The sequence below is a fragment of the Podarcis tiliguerta genome (genome assembly GCF_965153285.1).
Source record: "Podarcis tiliguerta genome assembly, chromosome: 12".
NCBI classification, from domain to species: domain Eukaryota; kingdom Metazoa; phylum Chordata; class Lepidosauria; order Squamata; family Lacertidae; genus Podarcis; species Podarcis tiliguerta.
The window spans coordinates 4626937-4651607 of NC_139545.1; the positions used below are offsets into that span (position 1 = coordinate 4626937).

Consider the following 24671-nt stretch of genomic DNA (forward strand, 5'->3'; position numbering starts at 1 on the left):
CTCACACTTTTGTTATTGTGCCGAATATCCTCTGTCTGCTCCAGAAGCACTTTTTTCATGATGAGGTTGACTTTTTAAAGCTACATGATTGGCACACCTGTTATGTGTAAGCCACACCTCTAGAGCAAACATTTTTATAATTGCAGAAGGACCTCATTTCATGATGGCTTATTTGAATAAGCCAGGCAGGTACCGATGAGTACTGTACTGTTTCTTTTTACATTCTAGTTGTTAATGTGATTTTGATCTCTTTGCTCAAAGGAAGGCTATAGGGAGGGAGCAGATGCTGGAAAACTGCTGACAGTTCAACAGGGTTTTAATCAGGGGTATAAAGAAGCAGCAAGGAAGATGATCTCATGTGGCCAACTCAAAGGAACCATAAGGTATGTAGTAAAGCAGCATTTAAAAAAAAGGAATGGAAATTAATTGTACAAGTTGTTAAATTGATAGCAGACCTCCACCAGAGAAATATATCTATTAATATCCTCTGCTAATATAGTGCCCATTTAAATTATGAACACTTAACTTTTTATTCATTCTTTATTGTCACATCCTGCAGGGAACTGGGGTGCACAGCCAACACAGCAGGATTTAACACCTTGCTCATCAGCTGATGGGGGGGCGTTAAATCCTACTCAGTTCGGTAGGATTTAATGTAAACCTCTTCACGATCAAGAAGGGTTTTGTATTGAAATTCATGCTAACAGAATCCCCTTCCATCTTACCAGCACCTTCCTGCCTGCAGGTTCCTTTGAAGTTCTGACAATGGGACTTGTCACCAGATCACCTGATGCCATTCTAATGTTCGGTGATTGACAGGAGGACAGATAAGGATCTCTCCTGTGAAGCCAAAAAGGCTCCCCACCCCTTAATATAGCTACTTGTCCTGATACAATTTCACACTCTGTTGAACTTGAGCTACTGGAGAACAGAAAAAGATGGCAACAGTAGTCCGTTTGGTTTGTAGCATTTGAAAGCTACAGCCAAATTGCTGCTATGAAACCCGGAGGCAGCCTCTTCCATGTAGACCTCCATTGAAGGTGCCTTATAGGATGCACCGTGAAAGGAGGAAATTTTCAGAGTACAGTGATACCTCAAGTTACAAATGCCTCAGGTTACAAACTCTGCTAACCTGGAAGAGTTACCTCGAGTTGAGAACTTTGCCCCAGGATGAGAACGGAAATCGTGTGCCAGCAGCGCAGCGGCAGCAAGAGGCCCCATTAGCAAAAGCACGCCTCTAGTTAAGAACAGTTTCAGGTTAAGAACGGACCTCCGGAACGAACTAGAGGTACCACTGTACTCCATGCCTGCCATTTCTGAGCAAAGACTGTCTCCTGTCTCTACAACCTCTTGATTTCCCCCCCTCAACCACCAAGGGCTGTAGGAACTTGATTCCATTATAATGAGTATCTCAGGCATTTGCTAGATAGAAAGCAGGAAATGATACATCCTACTAGAAAAAGGTTATTTGATTAGTGCCATGGTGATTTCTAGATTTCTTATATGGCGCTCCAAATTGGAATACAAAACTATTCTAAGTTAATGTTCTGCTCAGTTGCCCTTTGTGAATGAGAATAAATATGGGAGGGGAAAAAATGTTTTTTTTAAAAGCTGTCTTCTTATTTACATTTGGTCTCAGATCCATTTTTAACTTCCATTGTTTTTATAGTGCTCTTTCGTTCTGGTGTCAGCACAATGGATGCAGTTCTGAAGTGCTGAGCGAGGTAACTGACCTGCTGAACGAACTGGGAAAATACGAAGAATCTGTGTTTAGAAGTCTTAACTCTACCCATCTGCAGCCCCATGTTGAAGACTTGATGGATACTATTGAGGACATGGACCTTGGTCATGCCCTCTTACCTGAGAAACAGCATGATGGAACTACAGGTGGAAGAATCTCTGAAAACGGCATTGAGTTTAGCGGACAGTGTTGCAGAAATGATAGCAGGACTGGATCCTTCCAAGAAGAATGTTGCAGAAGGAGAAAAGGTGGCACTGATTCCAAAAAGCCAGTGTTTAGTTGGCTAAAAGAAAAAACTATGAATTTAGTAGATCAGCTAGGTTTGCCACCAGACACTATTGAACACATTCGACTATTGCAAAGTTAATTCATTGTGTGGAATTTTAAAAAGTTTTTTTTAAAGTATCGTTTCCCCCCAGATATGCAACTACCTCAAAACTGGCTGAAATGCAGAGATTTTGCTTTCAAATATTGCTTAATGTGCCCTTTATATAGTAGATAAAATCCTGTAGTATTACATGGATATGGCTTATGTCTAATCTCCTTTAACAAACTTTGCAAGCACACCTTATTTGCTTGTTTTATGTTAGTAAATCATTCCAGGCACTATAATCTATGTTACATCGCTGTTCCAGAGATGTGAAATACAGCCTTGCAAGAGGGGATTATTCTCTCTCCCCTTCCCTGATACATAGGAAGAATGGGTGTTAAATGCAATTTGTAAAGATATCTTTAACATTTTATTTGCATTTTTAAAATATGTATGGTGGAAGGATCCCAGTTATTGAGATGAACAGGCATAAAGCTGGGAAATTAACTCATTACTCCCCTGCTTTGTTTCAGGAATTTTTCTGAAGCTAGGATTTGCTTTGAGGAAGAAATTCTTCGTTGGTGCTGGCTGATGCTATTTGCATTTTTTAATATCTGAAATATAAAGGTGCATTTAATGTCACCTTGAGTTTGGCCTTCAGATATTTACTGAAGCATTTCTTAGCTGGTAAACTAGTCTGTACATAGTACGGTTCTCTCTTCATAAGCTTTCTGGGAAAAACCTTCTTGCCCAAAAGTCAGTGCTGCACTAATCAGGGGCAGTTGGACAGTGCGAGAAGAGGCAGACCTATTCAAGAGAACAAAGAAATAGAAATTCCTCTTCAAAAGGAATTAACGTTTCTTTCGAACAGGGGTGACAAACTTGTGTCCCACTTCTGTGACCTCCAATACCCTCACAAAATTTGACATCACTAAATTTAATAATAAAAACAACTGATAGTGTAAAATAATTTATTGGAAAGCAGCCTCGAGAAGTGCAGTTCTTGCTACTCACTGGAAGGTTGACTATGGGTCAATATGGCCCCTCCTCTCTCCCAAATAATGTGAGTTCTATGGGTCTTTTGCTGCCCTTACTTTGCTGTACTATAGCTACCACTACTTAAACTCTACCTGGTTCAGACCAAGAGAAGTCATGTGTGTGAGACACACACACACACACACACACACACGAGAGAGAGAGAGGGGGGGGATCATGTAAAAATACTTCATCTTACATGTAGAGCAAGGGGAACATAATGTCTGTGCAAGGGCAGATTTCAGGAGAGAGCTTCATACCTCTATCCAGTAGAGATTGCACACAAAAGAGTATCATTATGGGAAAGGGCTGGGGTACAAAAGTTTCATTGTAGTGTAAAGATGGTTCATTTATCTCTTAATTTTAACTATGTCCCCAAGTAATCAAATCAATGCTATCTGGAAAAATGTCCGTATGTGACTAACATTTGATGGAATCAAGACCCTGTTTTTAAAAGATCGTGTCTGACTTTGAAAAAAAGGAAGCTTTAGTGTTAAGAAAAAAGCCCAATTTAGACAAACTTTCAGGTGGACTAGAGTTCTGCCACAGGGTGTGACCAGTAGAAAGATAAACGTTGAATTAAAATAACCCACCCACCCCTGCCAAAAAATGTTTATCCTACTAAAAAAAAGTTCCTAAAGCTTTGCTTAACATACTACTTCAGAAAACCTACTTTTTCTAAACACACACTATAAAATAACCCTTACAAAGTTGAAACTTCATGTTTAATAAGCTGGTAATCTCCGCATTCAAATTGCTTTTGTGACTTAAAACGTAACTTTTTTCCAATGTTTTTCACTAAGCAGAATTAGTTTTGCCCAGTTGTAACTTGTGAGAGAAATAAACCAAGAATTACACCAAAAATAAAAATGCTGTTGCTCAGTTTCACAAGTAGCCACACTACTGCTGGTTATGTTCAACTTGTTGGTCTTTGCAGTTTTCCTCACAGACTCCGTCTTTGCTCAGAGAAGTTTCCTCAGCTTTTTGTTGGGTGGCTTTCTTGAAAATTGCTCTCATGAGAACTGGAATTGACATACACCTAAGAGGAGGGCAAAGTCATCCAATATTTAAGGAATTGCTAATTCACTAAATATAACCTGGCTGCTTCATATGCAGAACTAACTGACTGGTGTATAGAGCAGGCTGCATTTGCCACTGTTTCCAAACAAGTCAGCGCAGTGCAGAAAGCTTTATAGATTACATAAAATAAATTTCTAAAGTTCCATGCCAGTTCTTCTGTAAGGTGACATAAAGGTAAAGGCACCCCTGACAGTTAGGTCCAGTTGCGAACGTCTCTGAGGTTGCGGCGCTCATCTCGCTTTACTGGCCGAGGGAGCCGACGTCTGTCTGCAGACAACTTTTACGGGTCATCTGGAAATTATGACTTAAGCTGCTTCTGGCGAAACCAGAGCAGCGCACAGAAACTCTGTTTACCTTCCTGCCAGAGTGGTACCTATTTATCTACTTGCACTTTGATGTGCTTTCAAACTGCTAGGTTGGCAGGAGCTGAGACTGAACAACGGGAGCTCACCCTGTTGTGGGGCCTCAGAGCACCGACGTTCCAATCTTATTTTGCATTGCTCACTCAACAGGAGCAGTTTGAATCTTTAAAGTTGCATCCCACCACACTGCTGAAAATCCTCCTCATGCTTGATGTTTCACAAGTATTTCCTATCCCTCCACCACTCATTTCTTTCATCAATCTTTCCTGATCCTTCCAACTAATAATAATCATTTTATTAGTTGTACCCTGCCCATCTGGGCAGCTTCCTCCTATAACAACATTGTTTTACTACCATTGTTGTTGTCAACAACAACAACAACTATCAGCCTTTTAATTTCCTTCTACACTTCAAGCTCTTTCCCGTCAGAGCAAGAGAGACCTTGCCCACTCCTGAACCTCTTTGTCTTCTGGCCATCTTTACTCTGCATGCAGAGTTGCTAGTGTTGCCGTTGCTTCAGCCAAAAGGCTATGGGCAAGCAGTGATGCTGAGGCCTACCTGAAAGTGGTCCAAAGACCACTGCTGAGACTCAGCCCACTGGTGCAGAAACACTGGTCTAAGCTGCCCATTACAGAAGCAAAGGAGCCTCTAGTTGCGCTAACTATTAAAAGATGGAGGAGATTTTTAGTTGCCATGAGTTCCAGAGAATTTCACACCGACATACAGGGCTCAACTAACGCTTCTGACCATCTGGAGCTAGACATTTATGGAGCTTGTAGGTAGGTTATTTTGGTTGCCTGTTTCTCACGTCTTAAGCCTGATGGAGCTATTCCACTGTGTTGTGCTTTCCTATGAAAAAGGATGTCATATAGACATCCTATATAAAAGGATGTCACATAGAGGAGGGAGAAAGGTTGTTTTCTGCTGCTCCAGAGAAGCGGACACGGAGCAATGGATCCTAACTACAAGAAAGAAGATTCCACCTAAACATTAGGAAGAACTTCCTGACAGTAAGAGCTGTTCGACAGTGGAATTTGCTGCCGGGGAGTGTGGTGGAGTCTCCTTCTTTGGAGGTCTTTAAGCAGAGGCTTGACAACCATATGTCAGGAGTGCTCTGATGGTGTTTCCTGCTTGGCAGGGGGTTGGACTCGATGGCCCTTGTGGTCTCTTCCAACTCTATGATTCTATGAAAGCTTACTCAGAAAGCTTACTCAGCATTATTAAGGTCCAGTTCCTCCAGCAAATTGTCTAAATGCATGCATCATTTGAGAATATCCTTTTTAAGAAAGCTGAATTGGCCTGTGAAACCCACCATTTTTAATAAATTCTTCATTACAATGTTTATATGGTATTGTTTCTCCTGCCCCAATGTTTATTCAAATACTGAGAAAAATTTCCCATTACATGAAATAATTTTTTAATCCTTTAAATCACTTAAAAGTTTCTAGCTGCTGTACAAAGTTATTAAATTTATAGATAGCCACCCATCGGTTTACAAACCATTCCATTATACATGACACAAAAGGAAAAGGGATTGGAGGGACAAGAAAACTTGGCCCCTATATATTATAGAAGTGTTACCTACCGCTTCAGGACTCTTGTGAGATAATCATTGCTGCAGATTAATGCTCCATCTTCAGAATGCGTATGAAGAGTGCATATAACGTCCCTTGAACTCAGAACATCGACCATCACTAAACAGAATAGGGAAAAAATGCTCTAAAAACAAGTGTGACATTATAGTAGAGACAACAGTAAGAATTATCAGCAATCACCAAATCTATTCAATCCTTAAATAGGAATTATTTCTAGTCACTGCATTGGTTTTATTTATTTTCTGAAAGCATGCATTCTTCATGGGAAGAGGTCACATTCATGCTCATTCCATGCTGACTGTAAAAATGAGCAATTACAAATCACTACAAGATAAAAAATATATGTCACCAATAATTTCAAAAGGAGTCCATTCACACATCCACCTATGAGTAACAGGCATTTGAACTGGCTCCTGTTATCCCATCACCAGCCCAATCCAAAGACGGGCACATTGGAAGGAAGTTTATCCCAAGCCATCTTCAAAGCCGGTGTGGTTAACGCTTAATCCACAGATTATGTGATAAAGTGCAACATCTGCTTACTTTTTAATATTCCCAACCATAGTATAAAACTGGGAATCAGATCCAATTTATACCTAGGTTGCAAAATACGTATTTCCACCCTGGGACCATAGGGTGAAAGATGGACTGTAAATGACATAATGTGCTACTTTTTGTACCAATAGCCCCCAAACCAATTTAACAGAGAAAAACACAAACACTAGAAACACACACACACACACACACACACACACACACACACACACACTGTCCAATAGTAGAAAAGAGTTAATATAGATGGCCAAGTAGTAAATGAAAAGAGTTTGCCAGTTTCTTCAATGTGTGCTAAAGTAAGAGCCCCTTTGTGTATAACTTTAACCATATTGTACACCACCATGAGACACTTATGTAGAAGACATAATAATAAATAAATTAATAATAATAATAATAATAATAATAATAATAATAATGGCAGCCCTGCTGCCCTACTGTATTCTAATATGTTGTTGGAAGCCACCCAGAGAGGCTGGGGAAACCCAGCCAGATGGGTGTGGTATAAAAAATAGTAAAATAATTATTATTATTATTATTATTATTATTATTATTATTACTACCACCTCTTTTCAGACCTTATTTATGAATACGTCGCAATAGGTCACAGATGTGATCCAGCTCCTCCTCTCTAGTTCCTTCTCTCCATGTGTTCAGACTGCATGGGGAGATGGGCAGGTTAGAGGAAGGCAGGAATTGATGAAGCAAAATTTAGGGTGTTGGTTCTAGCAGGGGACTATGTTGGGTTGAAATGAACGACAGACGAGTGACAAGTGTCATACGGGAGGCATCTCTCGAGCATGTCTCAGAGAGTCCCTTTTATTGACTATTACAGCATTGCCACATATGTGCTTGTTGCTGATTGGTTAACACAAAGACAAAGCAAGGGTTGCATATAGGCTGCATATAAGCATTAATCATCAATAGATTAAAGGGTTGGGAAAGGAACACAGAGTTGGACAGGTCCCTATTAAACTGTTACTAATGATTGATATAGCAAGACTTAACAGAACATAACTATCACATTCCGTAGATGTGGTCAACCATACATTAAGAACATGAACTGAACATTCTAGGCAGAAGCAAAACTTCCCATCAGGACTATTTGGGCTCCACATGAGGCACAAAGTGTCTTGGGCCAGCACTTTTCCTATAAACATCTGAAAGCAGTCACAACGGCCAGCTATTTAGGGCTTTGCACAGTGCTGCTCTGGGAAAACTGAGGTAGCTTTGCAATGAACTGGTTATTGTGCCAGTGTGTGGTATGGACATCCAGTCTATTCTTAACACTGAAACACACATATACACATTCACACGTTCTACCCCGGCCCGAGCCAAATGATGCTACATGTGTAGTGCAAAATGCAGCGAGGGCATTTCTGCACCACGTTCCCTGCTGACTTTTTGTATATCTGTGTGCACCCAATACACTTTTCCTTTGGAGACATACCACAGGCTAGGTTCTCCTCCAATGGATGCTGGAATGTTACTGAAAAGCTAGTGGCTTTTTGCTGAAAGACGTCAAAATGAAGCAAGTCTGATGAATCTGGAAGGAAATAACTGTTGAGTGACTGTTTGGGCTAACCCAGTAGCAATAGAGCTAAACGTTTAATTTGAATTAGAGATATAAATTAGTGGGTGTAGTCAGAAAACATTTGTATTGATTTACAAGAATTCTATATCCCTTAACTTAAAACATTACCATCGAAGTAGGAGTGGGTTGGTTTTTGCTAGACTCACGGAGTCCTGCTTTGTACAAGCTCATGAAGTTTCATGGTACAAACATCAAATGAAATACAGTGGACTCTCGGGTTGTGAACATGGTCCATGTGGGATGCATGTTCGCAACCTGCAGCAGCACGTCTGCACACATGAGGGTTGCGATTCAGTGCTTCTGTGCATGTGCAAAGCGCGATTTAGCACTTCTGTGCAGGCGCGACTGCTGAAATCCGTTCCAGTACTTCCGTGTTTTGGCAGTCCGTAACCTGAAAAAACGCAACCTGAAGCGTCTGTAACCCGAGGTATGACTGTACAGTTGCTGAAAATTTCCTTTTCAGTTTCACTATCTCCAAAAGAAATAAGTTATAAGGTGTCAACATTGTTTGGTTGGAATCCAAACAGTTCCAAGCACACCTGAAAGCAAATTCATGTGAATACTTCACTCATTTTAAAATCTCTGCCTGCAGCAACTTTTGCTGAGAAGGGAGGGCCGTAGCTCAGTGGCAGAACATGAGTGCCTTGCATGAGGAAGGTCCCACGTTCCACCCCCGCCATCTCCAGATCTGACTGTGAGAGAACCTCACCTGACACCCTGGAAAACTGATACCAGCTGATGTAGTGTAGTACTGAACTAGGTAAGAAAAGGGGGGAGGGACTGAAAACAGACTATATAGTTTCAAGATGGGAGTTGCAAACGAAACAAAGAAGAAGGGGGAGAACATTGAAGCCAATGCATATTTGATTTGCGTGATCTGTTCTACGCTATTCATATTGTTGCACACCACCCTCAATCTCTAAGGTTTCAGGGATTCCAGGTGCTTACACAGGGTTTGTGATTCCTTTTGGGAATGAGGCACAGCGGAGACTGTGGTGTCTTTATGATGTATGGTTTATCTACACGTATATACAAACTGAGCCTACAACATTAGTTTCTCTCACGGCAGCAGCCTTGGATTCAAACAGAAATCAAATATTTCTCTTTGACCCTGTCTACAGCTTGCTCCTTTTCTTCCTGGTCACTTCCCTGCTTCTCTCAACTCTGGCTCTAACTGCGAGAGGGGGCCCCCACCCATTTGCCATCTTGCCCCTTAATCCCCCTTAATGGCTCATCGCTCAAGTTTATCACCTCACGAGGAGGCCAGCCTGGCTATTCCTTGGTTAAATTCTAACACTTGCTAGATCCAAGGATTAGAGGGGGTCTGGCACCCAGCTTAACCTCCACAGATATGATGGGCTCACAATTTCCCCACCCACTTTCAATGAATTGGATCACAAAAATGCTGAGAGGGGAGCAGAACCATTATGCTGCCCATCACACCTCCTTATTTCCAATGCCTGAATATCTTGTCACCACCATCCAAGGTGGACCTAACTTTACATGTATCCAACATACAAATCCCAATTGATAGATTTGAGCTTTACAGCAAATACTGAAGGATAAACTCTACCCAGAATTCACTAGTGGAAACACAGCAGAATCAGAAAGAGGTGTGAGCAAAAGATGTGCGAACATCTTACCTTCCCACTCAGTCGTCTCAGACACGCAGCTGCTAATGAGGGTGTTATATGCTGCTTGGCGTCTGAGAACTTCAATCATATCAGGCACACATTGGGGATGGGTGAAAGGGATTTTCTTGACCATTGCTCCAGCCATATCAGGTTTTTCGATGCCTTTATCTATGAAATAGCTGTGTTTTGGGCAGCCTGGAAGAGACTGAACATAGACCGTACAATATTTGTTCATGGATGTAGTAGCAATTGTTTCCTGATTGATTTTTTTAAAAGTAGTGAAAAGGAAACATGAATAAAAGGAACTTCCCTTCAAAAACATACCATATTTACTTGAGACTAACGTGCCATCAAATCTAATGCACACCTCGATTTTCAGAACCTTGAAACCAAAAAAAGCATTTGCTGGCGAATGTAAATGTGCCATCGAATCTAATGCGTACCTTAATTTTCACAACATAATTTGGCCAAAAAAGGTGAGCATTAGATTTGAGTAAATATGGTAGTTGTCTAGAACAGTACAAAGAATGTGACACTGGACTTTTGAGCAAACCTTGAAATAAGCTGCTTATACTATAGATGCCTTGACCACCCATTTTTAAACAAGTTATTAAATGGAGTAGTCTCTGCATTGGATCTGAAGGGTTGCTCAGCTCTGAAGCCCAATGGCACCGTGGGGGAAACCAACCTGGCTGTGTATACATGGTAGTTTAAAGTGGATTTTATGCATCTTATGTGTGCTTGTTTTTCACCTTGTCCACACGACATTGCCCTCATCTAAGTAGAGGTCCACACTTCCCTCCGCCATTTAATTCAGAACTTCCCAATCCATGTGATAAGGGGGGGGGGGGAATCCAATGTAAACTCACATGTTACCCAGACACACTGAAGCACATTGTGAGGGCCACTTCTTTTTATGTGTGTGACAACTGCCACCTATTCCTGCACCCCCCTACTTCCACTGGTGAGGTTTCCTTGGTGGGCTTTTAGTGGGGCTGAGACAGAGACACACTTTGGGGGAGCGCGTGAACCCACAAGTGTGGTATATTGGAGAACTTGCATCTCAATAATAATAAATATTGGCCACTCACACAGGTAAACAAATGATTGACATGCCCACAGTGGACTTCAGTTTTCCAGACCTCAAGGGGAGGGGTGGGAAAATACTAACTGAGAGGAGGGGACAGCACATCCCACGAAGTGCGGCCCAGAATCATTGAGACGGAGTTCAGCTGAAAGTGCCCATGTATTGATGAATGCACATGGACAGAAGTGCATGTGGACAAATGGTGTCTGTGTGAGCCATGTGTACATTAAGCCTCTGGTCTGTATACCAGTAGCGCCAGTTTCCGCATAGTAGGATTTATCACACACAGCTGTTTCAAGGGCAACTTGAACCAAAAAGAACTGAATATAAACTAAAAGCATAGCCAAGAAGACGTAAGAAATAAATATAATCCACCAACAGGATTCACTCCAGTTGGATCTTTCTATCAATTTATTCCCCACAATGAATTCATTCTACGCTACATCTTTATGAAACTTTCCCAGCTATTATGAGACCATGTGTGCAAATGGTTTTAACTTGAAACAAGACTTTTAAAAAAGTAGTGTTATGGCTTAATATAAAGCCGCATTTAGCTTTTTAATGACATCTCATGGATGACAGCCCCACAATTTTGCACATTAGAGTCACTGAATTGAGTGTAATTTTGTGTGTGTGAGAGAGGGGGAGAGTAAGGAGAGAGCGCGTGCGCACACAATTTGTATATGTTGTGTAAAGGCCAACCTGGGCAAAGAATTGCAACTGTGACTAGGTCATAATCAAATTTAGCAGTGTTAAAACAATCTATTCCAGAAAATTCATGTGACTTCCCAGAATTGAACACACAGCTTTCAGTAAGCTGTAGAATTATGACTCATTTAGCAGCTTCATTCCTGACCTCATAACAACTGGAGTGAATACCAACAATTGGAGTATAATTACCACAATGAAGGAAGAAGTACTTGCTATCAAACCATGTGGATGATTTTCTGAAAGGGCAAACTGAACAATCAGCTCATGTAGAGGACCTGGCTTCAATCTAGCAACTGGAAGCCCTAAAACCAAATTAATTTTTTTCATTAGTACTGTACAAGAGCACCATTAAGGATGGAATGCATTTGAGAGAAACAGCATCACATGAGAAGAGGCAAAGAGAGATGTGATCACACAATGGTTATCAATAAATCAGTGGGATGGTTGCCAACAGAGGGACAGGGCTATTCAGATCAGCAGGCACTTGTGCTCCTGAATGGGCAAGTTGCTCGTGAGAAGGCTGAGACAAATACCAGCACGAATGCTATACTCCTAGTACCGAAGCAGCAATACTTGGTTCTCATTTTACGCTCCTGCACTTCTCCCTTTCTAACCTAACCCTGGGGCCCCATCAGCCTTCATACCCCTGTAGAAATCACAGGGGAAGAATTTGCCAAATGTTAATTAGGGTCTATTGAAATGCTAGCATGTTAGGAGGGAGGGTGGAGGTACAAAATTATGTACTTAATTAAATTAAAGCATGCCTGTAAGCTCCTGTAGTTTATGAATACTGGATGAAGACAGAGGAAAAGGACAGTTCTGGTAAAACATCAGGAAAAAGCAAGCTGATAATGGCGCAGAAATTACTTCCTTCAGAGGCAGGAATCTGGGGCTGCTGAAGAAAAGGGTTCAAAGTTAAGCATCAGGTAAAAGGAAGCTAGTTCGACCAGTACTCTGGTAGCACAATCTTATAAGTTAAGCCAATGTTTCTCAAGCTTGCGTCCCCAAGTGTTGTTGGACTACAACGCCCATCATCCCTGACCACTAGTCCTGCTAGCTAGGGATGATGGGCATTGTAGTCCAACAACACCTGGGTACCAAAGTCTGAGAAAGGCTGTTCCAGACAGGATTTTCCTTTATCAGATCTGGCGGATCTGTGGCCCTCCAGATGTTGTTGGACTTCAACTCCCACCATCCCTGACCACTGACCAGGCTCACAGGGGCTGGTCAGAGCTGGAGACCACCAACACTGCTCACAGTAGGCAGCACCTTCAAAGGGAAACATCAGTTGGTGAGAGGAGGGGGCAGAATAAGAGTTCAGCCTGGCCTGAATCCAGATCAAAAGCACAAACTGGGTCATGGATTGGAGCTGCCTTTTCTTCAAACTGAAAGTGGCCAGTTTAAGCACGCATTTTTAAGAAGTGTGATGAACACAATTGTGTAATTTGAGGACGCACTTCCAGGTTTTGTACCCTATTACAGTAAAACACATTTTCCTACCATGTTCCTCACAGTGCCTTAAAATGACAGACTATTAAGAAGTGAATTTGATGTGCTATCACACACCCATTATAACCCACATTTCCATGTTCAGTTATACCGATAGGAGCATGAATGATGCCCTTGAGCCTTACCCATCTCCACCAGTCGGCGAATTCACGAGTGAGGGTGCAAGAGGGAGTCGGTGGACTGAATCAGCCCCTCCTATTATGACAAGCACCTTCCTGCCATCTATTTTCAAGCCTGATGGAAAGAGAAGACACAAATATGTCAGACTAGTGAAGATGATACACAAATGGCATTGAAGTCTTTGTCCAGGAACATTGATTTCCCCCAATACATAAGTGAATTGTGATTCTAAGTTCTATAGCCGGTGATGTTATTCTGTCAGAGAACAGAAGGTTGCCTGATGGATGCCTTGCTTGCCATTTGAACCCATTTTGTCTTTTGTTATTTCAAAGCTAGTTCTGGACTAGTCTGAGGGAAGGCCCTGTGGCTGTATCTATTTAGGCCCCCTGTGAGTTTCCATGGTGACAGCTGTGGGTCTTGGAAGCTGGCAGCCATTTTAATAATAAAACCGCCGAGATTTTAAGTCCCCACAATGCCTTGGACGGATACTATGTGAACCAGTCCAGGGTACTGATGGGAAATTTAATATGGTGGTCCTCTTCCACTTGTTGTTGTCAGTAAAAACTAAAGTGGGGGAGCAGGTGGGCCAAGCTGTGGTGGTCAGCTCTGATGGACTCTGCTGAAATGCTAAGCACTGTCTTTAGTCCTCTACCATCATGACTGATTGTTATTGGGGGTTTTTGACCCAAGCAGATAGCAGGACAAATAAAGCAACAGACCACCACCAACTCTTAAACCTGTCCATCTTCTCACAAAATGACCACATCCAGACCAGTGCACTTCATTTTTCTCCTTCATTGTTCCGGTATTTTTCTTCACATACGTGCATTGCAATATTAACACAGTTGTGTGCCATGTAAAAAACATTACATAAGACAGTTTCTTTTTTAAAAAAGAATATTAGAGAAATGGAAAACGTTACCATGTGGCATCCACCGTATGTATCAGCCCTACCTTCCTCTTGGTATTGCAGGTGCCCCCTTGGGTTTAAGTTTGTGCTACTACATCCAGATACACCCTGCAACTTTGATGTGGCTTGCCAAGAGAGTGATTGAAGGCTAATAATAATTATTATTTATACTCCGCCCATCTGGCTGGGTTTCTCCAGCCACTCTTCGCGGCTTCCAACAAAGTATTAAAATACAATAGTCTGTCAAACATTAAAAGCTTCCCTAAATAGGGCTGCCTTCAAATGTCTTCTAAAAGTCTGGTTGTTGTTTTTCTCTTTGACAGCTGGTGGGAGGGCGTTCCACAGGGCGGGTGCCACTACTGAGAAGGCCCTTTGCCTGGTTCCCTGTAACTTCACTTCTCGCAGGGAGGGAACAGCCAGAAGGCCCTCGGAGCTGGACCTCAGTGTCCAAGCAGAACGATGGGGGTGGAGACGCTCCTTCAGGTCTACTGGGCCTTTGAGGCTGTTTAGGGCTTTGAAGGTCAGCACCAACACTTTGAATTGTGCTTGGAAACGTACTGGGAGCCAATGTAGGTCTTTCAAGACCGGTGTTATGTGTTCTCGGCAGCCGCTCCCAGTCCCCAGTCTAGCTGCCGCATTCTGGATTAGTTGTAGTTTCTGGGTCACCTTCAAAGGTAGCCCCACGTAGAGCGCATTGCAGTAGTCCAAGCGGGAGATAACCAGAGCATGCACCACTCTGGCGAGACAGTCCATGGGCAGGGAGGGTCTCATCCTGCATACCAGATGGAGCTAGGGGTAGCTTCCACTAAAGGAAGCTAGCAATATTATCAAGCTGTCAACTTGAATACATGTATCAATACACACTTGAATGTCTGTAGCGATACAGAATGAAGGTTAAGGCTACGAGGAGGAGGGCCGAGAAGGGACAGGAGTGGGATTACTCCAATTACACAAAAGCTTGTGGCTGTGGGTGTGCATGTGTCCACACCTCATGCATGCAGGAGGTCTCAGGTTCAGTCCCCCAAACCTCCAGTTAAAGGATTTTAGGTGGCAGAGATGGGAAAATCTTGACCTCACACCCTTCAGAGAGCCGCTAGCATAACCATGCAATCCTGTCCATGTCCACTCAAAAGTAAGTCCCACTGATATCAGCGGAGCTTCATCATACACAAGTAGGGATAGAATTGGTCTTCGTTTACTCACTCAAAATGAAGCATGTGTCATTTAGTGAGTGCAGAATCTATTTTAAAAGGGACTGCAGAATGAGACCACCACTATGGAGGTTTTCTAGTCGATTCACAATCCCTCACTCATCACTAATAATAATATTTTTGTGGGACCAGTCTTTTATTTTTTATAGATGTATTTTATTGGTTTGTTTACTGTAATGGGTTTTAGTGTTTATACTGTGTTGTAAGCCACTTTGAGTCACTTTTGCGAGTAAACTGACAAAATAATAATTAATAAATACCTGGGGTGAGTTGTTCCTCTAGAATTTGATACGGCGATAGATAAAATTCAAGGTTCATAGGGCTTCCTATAGAATTTGAGAAAATTAGATGGATTAAACAGAAAAAGCACATAACTGAGAGCAATGTAAGCTATGCAAGCCTAGGACGTTTGATCCCCTTCATCGTTTTTGTTTGCTTCCAGTGCAAAGGACTCAATACCCCAGGGCCATATTGTGCGACAGGGGATCCAAACAACTGTTTGGGGTTGCAAGGAGATTGTTGTGGAGAGCTAGTTATCCACTCAACAGTTTAAACATATAAAACAAGTAAGTTCCTTTGTACAAATCACAGAATTGTAGCATTGGAAGGGACCACTCCCTATAATGCAGGAATCTATTTATCCAATGTGGAGCTCAAACCCACGGCCCAGAAATTAAGAATCTAGTGCTCTACCAACTAAGCTATCACTCCTAAGATGAAATTTCTTCCTGATTGTATAAAATAGGGATAAATCATGCAAACAATTTATGCATAAATATTGAGGAGCAGGCTACAGGACACCTTAAAAAACAGTGGCACCTCAGGTTAAGTACTTAATTAGTTCCAGAGGTCCATTCTCAACCTTAAACTGTTCTTAACCTGAAGCACCACTTTAGCCAATGGGGCCTCCCGCTGCTGCCATGCCGCTGGTGCACGATCTCTGTTCTAATCCTGAGGTAAAGTTCTTAACCTGAGGTACTATTTCTGGGTTAACGGAGTCTGTAACCTGAAGCGTCTGTAACCTGAGGTACCACTGTATTCAAGAAGGTTGAACAAATGGGGGGAGCCGCCCCAAGAGATTCTCCAAAGTGCCATTTAGGGACAACTCTGCTAGAAGCAGCTGCACACAGTCAAGTAACTACCAAAGAAAAGAAGAATTATAGGCAGAAGAAAAAGGCATTGGGGGAATCAGTGGCCCAATGACCCAGGAAATCACTAGCTGGTCTTGGTTTTAACTTTTAAGGCAGTTGTGCAGAAAGTGCACAGTTTGATCCTTTATCATCATCTAATACACGGATCACACACACACAGCCGCAACAGGACTAGCACCTTATCAGGAAAAATAAGTGATATGGGGGAGGGGAAAGCAGCATCACTCATAAACAAGGAGAAGTGTATGTGCAAAGGGACCAAAACACGATGAAGAACTAGTCAGGACCTCGCCTCTATTTTCACAGCTACCTAGAAAAAGACTTGGGGACAGGAAAGGGGTTGTACACACTCATGTTGGTCTCCCCATCATCTCTAGTCAAAAAGCAGTTTTGGAGCACAAACTCCTGTGAGCAGAAAGTATACTGGGATGAATGTGCACACAGTGGAACGTTGGCTTATGTACCCAGTGGCGTAGCGTGGGTTGTCAGCACCCGGGGCAAGGCAAGTAATTTGCGCCCCCTAACCTGGTAGGGGCAGAGAGCTGCAAGTGCGAGCGCCCCCCGATGTTGCGCCCGGTGCGACCGGCCCCCCCTGCACCCCCACGCTACGCCGCTGTATGTACCGTCCTCCTTATGAAGGCTTTGGGTAACGAGCTCCACTAACCCGGAAGTAGATGCTCCTGGTTGTGAACTTTGCCCCGGGATGCGAGCAGAAGTCGTGCACCGGCAGCAGCAGGAGGTGCCATTAGTGAAAACGCGCCTCAGGTTATGAACAGTTTCGGGTTAAGAACGGGCCTGCAGAACAAATTAAGTTTGTAACCAGAGGTACCACTGTACTACAAACAGCAATGCCTCTATCATACATGCTACCTACAAAGTCACTGGAAAGCAATCCCAAGGTATTCCTATTCTTTAGCATTCTTAAATTATGCTTGGCTACCATGATCACACAGATATCTACTTCAGCCTGAAGAAAGAAAAATCAGTTACCTCCACTTCTTGGGTTCAGATAGCCAACTTTTCCACATAGTATTTCAGTGACTCTGTCCATACCTGGTGTTCTGTTTTTAAAGTATATACAGTAATCAGTGAGATCAAGAATGCACTCAAATGCCTTAAAATTTATTATTATGACAACCAACTCGCACCTTCCCCAACCACTGTCAAACCTACCTGCTCAAAGCAGATAGTGAGCAGAGGTCTTTTTCCAAAGCCAGGAAGGCAGCAAACACCTTGGACTTTGTTTCACTAGAAAAGAAAGACCTTATTGGAGGAAGGGAGTTTTATATACAATACAATAATTTAAGTAATGTAATTAAGTTGCAACAAACAAACCTGCTTCCTGGAATCTGATAAATATTTAACATGTCTGCCAGCATGTTTCCAAAGGCATCAAAATTTTCCATTCTAAAGAGCAAAATACATGCAACAATTGTCAATGCTGATATGGCAAAGAGAGCCATGTAGCCAATATTTGGGAAAGCACCACCACCGAAGTGAATCTGATATTGGCAGCATGTTGACATAGAAAGCAGTGGGATGCTCTTACCATTGCGCTACCATCAAACAAGACATCTAAAAAGCAGCTAAATAACTTTGGAAAGTGGCTCAAATTGGTCCTGGACGGAGGGCAGGAATGGAAGCAACAGTTATCAGAACTATCTATTCATTTTTACCTCAACCACAGAAAACAATATGGGAACAGTGGCAAAGGATTTTTATTTTATGAAATTAAAAATTTAAAAATTGTGTGTGCTAAAAATCCACCTAGCGCATATGTACCTTAGAAGCTGCAAAAGATCTTCACAGGTCTAGAAGACGAAAGAACAGAGGTTATGGTTTTCTAAAGAGGGGCACTATTTTCTTCAAAACAAAGCAGAAAGGAGAAATGACATAAGCCGAACCTTAGTCAACACGAAACCTTAGCAGACACTACGAGGAATATCCAAGGATGTTTTCCCCAAGATCTATTCAGGAACAGTCACTTTTGGCTGTAAACCAGAATCTATAAAGGCATAGATTTCCTACTCTTCTCCCACCCGTAGTTGGCGTGTGATTGCATCATTTTGAAAGCCCTTTGGGTCCCTTCCAACTCCACAATTCTATGATTCTATGTAACCTCCCCCCCGTGCACCATGTGCTTCACTGCATCCACATATTGCATTTACTTCCTTTATTGGACTACCCTCCTCCAGACTAGGAAAATTAAAATTTAACGGGGGAAATCGTGGGCTAGCAGTTGGATGAGGACTTTATGTGAATGAGGAACAACCAGCTTCAAACCCACATAGAATCATAGAGTTGGAATAGACCACAAGGGCCATCGAGTCCAACCCCCTGCCAAGCAGGAAACACCATCAGAGCACTCCTGACATATGGTTGCCAAGCCTCTGCTTAAAGACCTCCAAAGAAGGAGACTCCACCACACTCCTTGGCAGCAAATTCCACTCTCGAACAGCTCTTACTGTCAGGAAGTTCTTCCTAATGTTTAGGTGGAATCTTCTTTCTTGTAGTTTGGATCCATTGCTCCGTGTCCGCTTCTCTGAAGCAGCAGAAAACAACCCTTCTCCCTCCTCTATGTGACATCCTTTTATATATTTGAACATGGCTATCATATCACCCCTTAACCTCCTCTTCTCCAGGCTAAACATGCCCAGCTCCCTTAGCCGTTCCTCATAAGGCATCGTTTCCAGGCCTTTGACCATTTTGTTCCCCATGTGGACGAGCCCATAGTTGCTACCTCATGTCAAGCAGTCTTATCAGATGGGGACAAATTAAGGAGAAATGGTCACCCAGCTATAAGGAAATTTAACAGTCCTTGTGCAATTATTTTGCAGTTCAGCATTTGTGAATGAAACTGCTATTCCCACACATTTTGCAATTACAAATGCAGATGTTTAGTTTGGTTGTAGCAGCAATAGTGTAAGTGTTATAACTAATGTAAAGTTGTCCCTTTGACTTAGATGCAAGCGTTTCTCACTTGCTGCACAGGGTTTATTATGAAGCTATAGATATTTCAGAAGAACTAGAAAAGCAGGATTATATTTCATCAGATCAGAACACCCAAAGGAAAACAAATTAGAATTACCAGGGGTTTTTTCCCAGGGTGAGCCAACCTGACATCCACCACTTTTCCATCTTTCTCCAGGTGAATCTCAATGTAGAAGGATTTGGATGTTATATAGCAAACTGCCCCACTGGGGCTCACATAATAATTAAGTCTACAGAGGAAAGAAGGAAGAAGAAAAAATGCATTGCTTATTTAAAAGTTACAGTGTGCAACGGAAGCCTAACAGGGCTGGCCCAAGACATTTTGGCACCTCAAGTGAACCACAAAATGGCGTGTCCCCCTCTCCACCAGGAAGGAAGGAAGGGTGAGTGAAGATCTACGTCAGGAACAAAGTGATGAGGACTAAAGATCGACAGAGTGGCTGGGGAAACCCAGCCAGATGGGCCGGAAATAAATAAATAAATAAATATTTTATTATTATCTGCTGCTGCTGCCCCTGTGGATCCTGCCACCTGAGGCAGGATGCCTCACTTCATGGATGGGCTGATCCCGAATGCAAACTTTTTCCTTTATCTTGGTTGATGTTTACGGGTTCTACAGAAAGGAGTGTTTGCACCCAGCTTTCCAAACGGCTATGTTTCAGTTTCTGATTAAACGTCAGCAGCAGCAGGTCTGTACATCAGTGGAAGACCACATGCTTTGGACTGAACGCCCCACCCCACCCCAGGTTCAGCCTCCAGCATCTCCAGGGCTGGGAAAGGCAGATGATGCAAGGCAACACAGAGGTCAAAATACTAATCGCTGGATTTGGCATAAAGCAACTTGCTACTCCTGCATTTTCTGAAATGCCACTTTGTAGTGGCATTTATCTACGCTTTGTCAAGAGGCTGAGGTGAAGTAGTAAGTATGTCCCAAAACTTTCTGCCCAAGGGGAACTCCTGACCTGCTCATGCTCATCTCTTTCAAGGATATCACAGGAAAATGGCAGTAAGCCGCAGCTTAGAGGATGCATTAGCCACTGAATACACCAAATGGCATGTACTCATGTCATGTGAAAATTATACAGCAGTAGAAACATACCTAGCAGTCCCACAGCTGCGGGAAGTGAAGAGCGCATATTCTGTAGATGCAGAGTATACTTACCCCTTTCGATTTGACAAAAATGACAGCTTGTTCATTGTTGCTGCCAAAGGTCCTGCTGCACACATGAAAAAATAGGGAATAAGGTTCCATCACAGAGAATCAACGTGTTCAATAAAAGCAGTCAACAGATCCCATACGTTTAAGAGCAATAGACCAAAGATTCTTGCTTAATTGTGCTATATTGCTCATTGTACCTTTTGTAAAAGGAAGGCATCTAGAACCCAGACACATTCATTGCACAAGATGACAAGACAGAAGCTAGACATCGTTTCCATCAAACATAACAGAAAATTAGGCAATCTTAGAGTTGATTACCATGCAAGGTTCTTTGTATTTTCTCAAGGCAAATAGATATGGGAGACTCTGATGTCTTACTCGAAGTCCAAGAATGTTTGTTCTCACCGAGAAAAAGAGAGAAAGAGAGAGAAAAATATTTGTATCATATAATCATATAATCACATGCATCATATAATCACATGCAAGTCAGAAAATTGGCTGGTATGTTCAAAGCAAAATAGGGAATTCAGCACTCTCAGTCAGGCCTCCTATATCTTGACCTTCATTGCCCGCTTTGGGGTGCCAGGTCACAATGCTGCAGAGGCAATGGAAGCTACAACTGGCAGAAGACATCCTCCCCCCAGGCTTTATAAGAGACCAAGTAACCCCACATCCCAGTATCAGCTGGGGGTGGATTGGAGAAAATATAAAATCAAACAGGGGAAATTTGCCTATTCAATTTTTCAATCCGTAAGGGATTGATTAGCTTTGTAATTACAAAGCATTACAACACTGCCATTTTTATTTTCCATTCTCACCATGGAATTTGCATCACTCTCCCAAGACCACACACAAACTGTCCATTTAATTGAATTTAGTGTCTTCCTCGATAATCACAATCAATCAGTATTTTTGGGAAGTTAAGAAACCCCTCCATTACTCCCACCTAGAGCCATCTTGCCAAATTTCCCCCTTCAGAGTTATCCATCCAAGATCAAGAGTGGAGATGACAGGGCAGTAAAATAACAACCTCACATGTTAAACTTTGGCCCGTCAGGCAGAAAATAAGATGGAAAACCTAAACACACGTTGACTCACTTTCCCTTCTACTTCCAATTATTCTCCTCAAGAAAGCAATTAAAAAAAAAAAGTTTCTCCCACATTACTCCTCCCCAACAGAACTGATTTCATTACAATTCTTACCATGGAGAGACGAACCAGTTCCATAGTTTCACTCCACGGCTTCTGTGAGAATTTTAGACGGAGCTTTTCCATTACGTCATTTGCAGACCCAGATTTCGCAGGATCTGGAAGAAGTTAAGAGTTGAATTAGCTGAGGGTGCGGGAAACCTTTTTCAGTTCAAGGGCCACAGTTCCTTTTTGAAGCCTCCCGGGGGCCATGGGCCAGAAGCAAAAGAGGAAGAAATGGGATTAGGCTGGTGTCTTCATCTTGCCTAGATCCCTCTTTATCTTCTGGGGAAGCCGGAAGCTTTCTCAGAGTTGAAGGAAGCTTTCCACCCAGCAAAACCCTCCAATGGGCTGACAAAGGGTGTAGTTTGGGAGGCTGTCTGGCTTAGGGAGATTTGAGGGCCAGATGAGAAGCTCGAGGTCCACATTTGGTCCCTGGGCTCAAGGTTCCCCACCCCTGATATAGCAAAACAGCCAACTATTATATGACTTCAACGAACAGCCCACACTGCAACAATAGTCACTTTAAATTAGGACTATTTAGTCCCAGATGGGTGAGATATTTCAGATTAACTGGCTCATGAACTTGGCTACAATATAGGTACTAATATTAATGGACCTGTGTTTGGCTTAAATCCCACTCTTCCACCTGTTGAATGTCATAATCTGAAACCTACAGCTATTTTAAAAGTTCAGTTTTATATCTTAAGTGTCTTTGACATTATATATATATATATATATATATATATATATATATATATCCCCATATATCATTCTAAGGAAGTAATCCTACTCTTACCTGAGAGAAAATCCTGTTGAGCTCATTGAGAATTGCCTCAGGCACCATTTTAAAACGAATAAAATTTAAGTAGCACAAAGCATTTTTTCTAGCCAAAAGGTTTAAAGTTTCTGTAAGGCAATCCATTCAACACCTACTTTTTGGAACTGTCTGCCTGGTAATATTAGGGACTTTCCACTGTATTGCTTTTGGTGTTTGCAATAATTTTTATTCTTGCAAGCCAACTGACGCATGTAACTTTAACATGTGATTCCATTATGCACAATTGTTTTTAAAATGCTAGTTTCATAATCAGGTAGCTTGTTTTTAATGTTTAGCCCCATTGGTATTTTATAATTAATTTGAGAGGTCTTCTGTTGAGTAAGTGGTATGTGGTTTTTGTATGTTTGTTAAATACATCAAATAGCCATAAAGCCTATATTGGACACTTGATTTCTCTTTTGTGTTATGCTACACATCAACATCACTTGCTTCACTTAGTTTCCCTATACTGCAGGTAATAGCACAGTCTATGGAGTCCAGAAATGGCAAAGTCCCTGTCCTCAGGCAGGTTAGCTCTAGACATTTCATTGGCTAAGGTGCAGGAGAAGATTGCTTGCCTGCCTTACACATACAGAAACAGACTGGGCAGGTATTTGACTCTTACTGCAATAGGAGTAATGGGATGGAGTCCTCAGCCACACCCAAGGGCAGCAGGGTCATTATGGGGGTAAAGGACAGGCCTTGGGGCAGACATAACTCTATCTTACCAGAGCCAGAGACCTCAGGGGCAAACAACCAGCAGCTTCTACGGCCTGAGACAGTAGCCTTGCTCAACCTATAACATCCTCTCTGTGGTGACAATACAGCATAGTGGTGTAATCCAGCCACACCTTCCACATTAGCACCTGCCTGGAAAACCAGATCCTAAGTGGCTGCAAATACAACAGCCCAATTAGCAACTTACTTACCCATTTCTCTTTCTGCAGCTGTTTAAATGGCTGAAGCCAGTAGACAGGAAGAAACCTCCTAACAGCCTCTTCTGTTTTCTCACTTCCTCCCTCTGTCTACCTGAGAATGGTAGTAGCAGCACCTGGTTGAGATACCCTGGATTTAAGTAAACCGAAGCCTCAAAGGCCACATGTGCAGTGGGAGAGAATCTTAATTGACAGGGTTGCCAACTTCCTCTATTTTTTTTTACTCTGCATGTGCTTCTATGCCTTTAATATCAGCCTAGCCCACAGAGATTTAGCAGGCTGGTGTGGAAGTAAGAGTTCATCTATATATGGCCTTTCCCTCTTATGTGACCAGGTGCAAAGTGGTGCAATGGCTTTGTGGATATTAGATTTCTGCATATTTCTGCAAATGGTTTGGGCTACTCTACCCTTAAATACTGCCTAGAAGAGATAATTTTAATAGGTGCACGGAATAACAGGGGATGTGCACACACCATACAGTCACAGCACCCACCCCCAAAATACTGAGAACTCTAGTTTACCCCTTACGCAGCTACAATTCCTATCACCCTTAATGAACTTCTGCACAACTATTTAAGGTAAAGAAGACTTATCCTCCTTTGTGCTTTATTGCTCCACCATAACAACATGGTGATTGTGTGATGGGGGTGTGACATAACCCACAAAGAGCAGAAAAAGAGACAGGAGCACAACATTGTTGTAATACGTGTGCATGAAAGTATAAACCTGAGCCCTGAACACAAGCTGCGAGTGGGTGTGACTTTGCAGCCTGTAGTCTACACCCTCTGTCTTCTCAGTTTTTCTCTCTTCTGGCTTCCTGGAACAGCAAGGAGCCCTGTGGCCAATGGCTTCCAACTGCAAGAAACACAAAGTGAACTGAATCTCTCAACAGAAGATTTTACAGCATGCATCTTTGCTAACCCAACTTAAATAGCTGTCTATTCAAGTAAAGCTCTGAGGTGGATTCTGGTTAAGA

The 24671-nt window shown here is 42.3% G+C and overlaps 2 protein-coding genes across 3 annotated transcripts in view; one reads left to right on the forward strand and one right to left on the reverse strand.

The window, feature by feature from the left end:
• The window catches only part of YAE1 (YAE1 maturation factor of ABCE1), a 9092-nt gene extending 6828 nt beyond the window's left edge, over window positions 1-2264 (forward strand). The window contains exons 3-4 of the mRNA XM_083407127.1: window positions 262-383; window positions 1670-2264. Coding sequence (XP_083263253.1) covers window positions 262-383; window positions 1670-2108 — 561 coding nt within the window. The 3' untranslated portion in view covers window positions 2109-2264. The remainder of the gene's footprint in view (window positions 1-261; window positions 384-1669) is intronic.
• A 1722-nt stretch (window positions 2265-3986) lies between these two features.
• LOC310661268 (mediator of RNA polymerase II transcription subunit 1-like) lies at window positions 3987-23708 on the reverse strand (the record flags this gene model as incomplete). 2 transcript variants are annotated; one of them, XM_083407085.1, is made up of 17 exons in its annotated part: window positions 23690-23708; window positions 21956-22059; window positions 21071-21152; window positions 20756-20810; window positions 19691-19823; window positions 18385-18413; window positions 17938-18009; window positions 17776-17850; window positions 17593-17663; window positions 15712-15777; window positions 13336-13444; window positions 12466-12593; window positions 11891-12003; window positions 9913-10108; window positions 8126-8221; window positions 6114-6222; window positions 3987-4125 (listed from the first exon to the last, which is right to left on the reverse strand). In XM_083407085.1, exons 1-17 carry the CDS (start codon window positions 23691-23693, stop codon window positions 3987-3989), a joined length of 1581 nt encoding a protein of 526 aa, XP_083263211.1. In that variant the 5' UTR covers window positions 23694-23708. The 2 variants fall into 2 exon arrangements, with proteins under 2 accessions (XP_083263211.1, XP_083263210.1); XM_083407084.1 differs by having other exon boundaries at window positions 12466-12596.
• Between the last annotated feature and the right edge of the window lie 963 nt (window positions 23709-24671).